At 51.8% G+C, this 2405-nt stretch overlaps 1 protein-coding gene across 1 annotated transcript; it reads right to left on the bottom strand.

Moving 5' to 3' along the window:
• Positions 1-1297: 1297 nt before the first annotated feature.
• On the bottom strand, positions 1298-2107 carry LOC119283664 (ethylene-responsive transcription factor 15-like). The gene has a single exon (XM_037563116.1). The coding sequence runs from the start codon at positions 2105-2107 to the stop codon at positions 1298-1300; it is 810 nt and encodes a 269-aa protein (XP_037419013.1).
• Between the last annotated feature and the right edge of the window lie 298 nt (positions 2108-2405).

Genomic DNA, 2405 nt, shown 5'->3' with positions numbered 1-2405 from the left:
TTTGAAAATTGCCCTATAGTGCCGGCTTGTGTCACAAACCGGTACTATAGGTCAGTCCCCTTTAGTACCGGTTCGTGGCACAAACCGGTACTACCTTTAGTACCGGTTTGTGCCACGCACCGGTACTAAAGGTGATCGTGGGGCCCCAGCCTGACGCCAGCCTGCCATCACCCCTTTAGTACCGGTTCGTGGCACGAACCGGTACTAAAGGTTCAACACGAACCGGCATTAATGCATAGTCGTTCGAATCGACACTAATGGTACCATTAATGCCAGCTCAAATTCAAACCGGCACTAATGTACTTCACGTTTGACTCTTTTTCTACTAGTGGTGGGTAGCCGTGTCAAATCAGTTAGAGACCCTAACCGCATTAGAGCTTTTCTTTAAACCTACATGAGACTGAAAATGCAAACACCCACTTTCAGTTTCAGGAGGATCTCATTGAGTACCATTGGCAAAGGGCTGGGCAGTAACACATTCCATTTTTCCATTCATTTTCATTTAATTCATGTGTGATTTGTATTCGGGACAAGTTTTGTATTGAATTATTTAGTTTGCTTCGGTGATTTGAGTAATTATTGTAATTTGGATGATTGTTGTATTGTAATATTGACATTTTTTATATTAAATTAGTAATTCTGAACATATGGCATATGTGTCAAATTCAGATAAAAACGCATCTGATATGCGGGCCGACACGAGCGCCGGCAGAGCAGACACCGCATAGCAGAACTATAAAACGGAATATCCGCAAATATTCCATTTTACGGTTCCACTCTGCAGGGTCTGCTCGGCCGGTGCCCGCGCCGGCCCGCAAAACCGTTTTTCACGAACTGTAAAGCGGTTTTGCGGGTCAACGATATTTGAGGTCTTCTAGAGATGCTCTAATAAGGCATCGGTTTCCTCTTAGAAAAAAAGACAAAATTAGTGCTATATAGAAACCATGTTGTGGACGCAATTTACAGAGGGTTTTGTTTTCTGTTTCCTTCGGTAACAATAATAGTGGATGTCATTTCTTGGTGAAAATGCTCATGAGTTGATCAGGTTTGATCCGTGGAGGGCCGGGTATCATAACTCTTCTAACAATTCAACCACACGTTCCTTCACGGTTGTATTTTCATAGACGAATCATGCAAAGGAACAAAAAATAATTCTGAATGAATTGCACGATCATGGTAGAATACAAGCTCATGGTACAGCGGTTCTGCGGTGTCGCTGGCTCGCTGCTGCGTCTGTGTAGCGTCGCTCTCACGGAAAGAAATGGATGCGCAGCGGTGGCAGCCAGGAGGTGTTGGTTCACCATGACCATGACGGGCTCGTATCATGCATATCGGACAAGGTGAGCAGCTCCTCGAGGTAGTCGGCTCCAAGGTCCTCCAGTTCCAGCACGCAAGTTGGCAATGACGATGCAGCATCTACCGCCGTCGCCGTCGCCGACGTGCCAGTCCTCCTCTTGTTCTTGGGGTTTCTCTTCCGGATGCAGTGCCGGCGCTTGAGCGCGAGAGCAGGCGAGTCCCCCGCGGCGGCGGCGGCGCGGCCGACGCCGAGCCCGAGCGCGCGCAGCGACTCCTGCACAAGCTTGACGGGGAAGTTGAGGACGGCGGCCGGGCCGCGCACGGAGAAGGCGGCCTGGTCGTAGGCGAGCGCGGCGGCATCCGGGGTGTCGAAAGTGCCAAGCCAGACGCGGGCGCCGTTCCGGGTGGAGTCCCGGATCTCCGCCGCGTACTTGCCCCACGGCCGCTTCCGCACCCCGATGAGCGGCGAGTCCGGCCCGCTCCTACCGGGTTCTGATGCCGGCCACGCGGCAGGCGCCGCCATGTTCTCGCCGCGTGAGCTGCTTTCGCCTTTGCCGTTGCCGGCCTCCCAGGCAGAGGTGGGAGGTGTGGAGGCTGAGCTGCCGTTGCTGCTGCTGGTGGCTTCTTCCATGAGGAACGAGAGTAGCTGGTGGTCGGTCTCCATGCCCATGTCAGGATGAGCCTGAGGAGCGTGCTGGTGATGCGTGCACTGGGCACCGGAGGAGAAAGAGATGGAGTAGCCGTGGTAGTAGGAGTGATCATCTGCCTGATCCATCGGGTCGACAGGGTTTGAAGATAATGAGGCGAGCATGCACGTAAAGTGTATACAATCCTTAAATAGCCAAGAAGCGATCTAAGGAGGGGAGAAGAATCTTCTGAAGGTAGCTAGACAGGGCAGACAAGCTTTGACTTACAGCGACAGAGCTGAAATATACGTACTACTAAAAGAAACTTGCTCCATCGATCAGGTGGGCTAGCTTGCATGTTGGACCGATCTAGTACTAGCAACCAATAGGATTGGGATGCATATATAGATGCCAATGACGTAGGGCGGCTGGATACGACAATGAACCAGGGCGTCATCAGTTCACCACCACCACCCTCTCTGG

The sequence above is a fragment of the Triticum dicoccoides genome, chromosome 4A (assembly GCF_002162155.2).
Source record: "Triticum dicoccoides isolate Atlit2015 ecotype Zavitan chromosome 4A, WEW_v2.0, whole genome shotgun sequence".
NCBI lineage: Eukaryota > Viridiplantae > Streptophyta > Magnoliopsida > Poales > Poaceae > Triticum > Triticum dicoccoides.
Note: the sequence above shows the minus strand (reverse complement) of the source record. Positions and strands in the feature narration are given on the sequence as shown.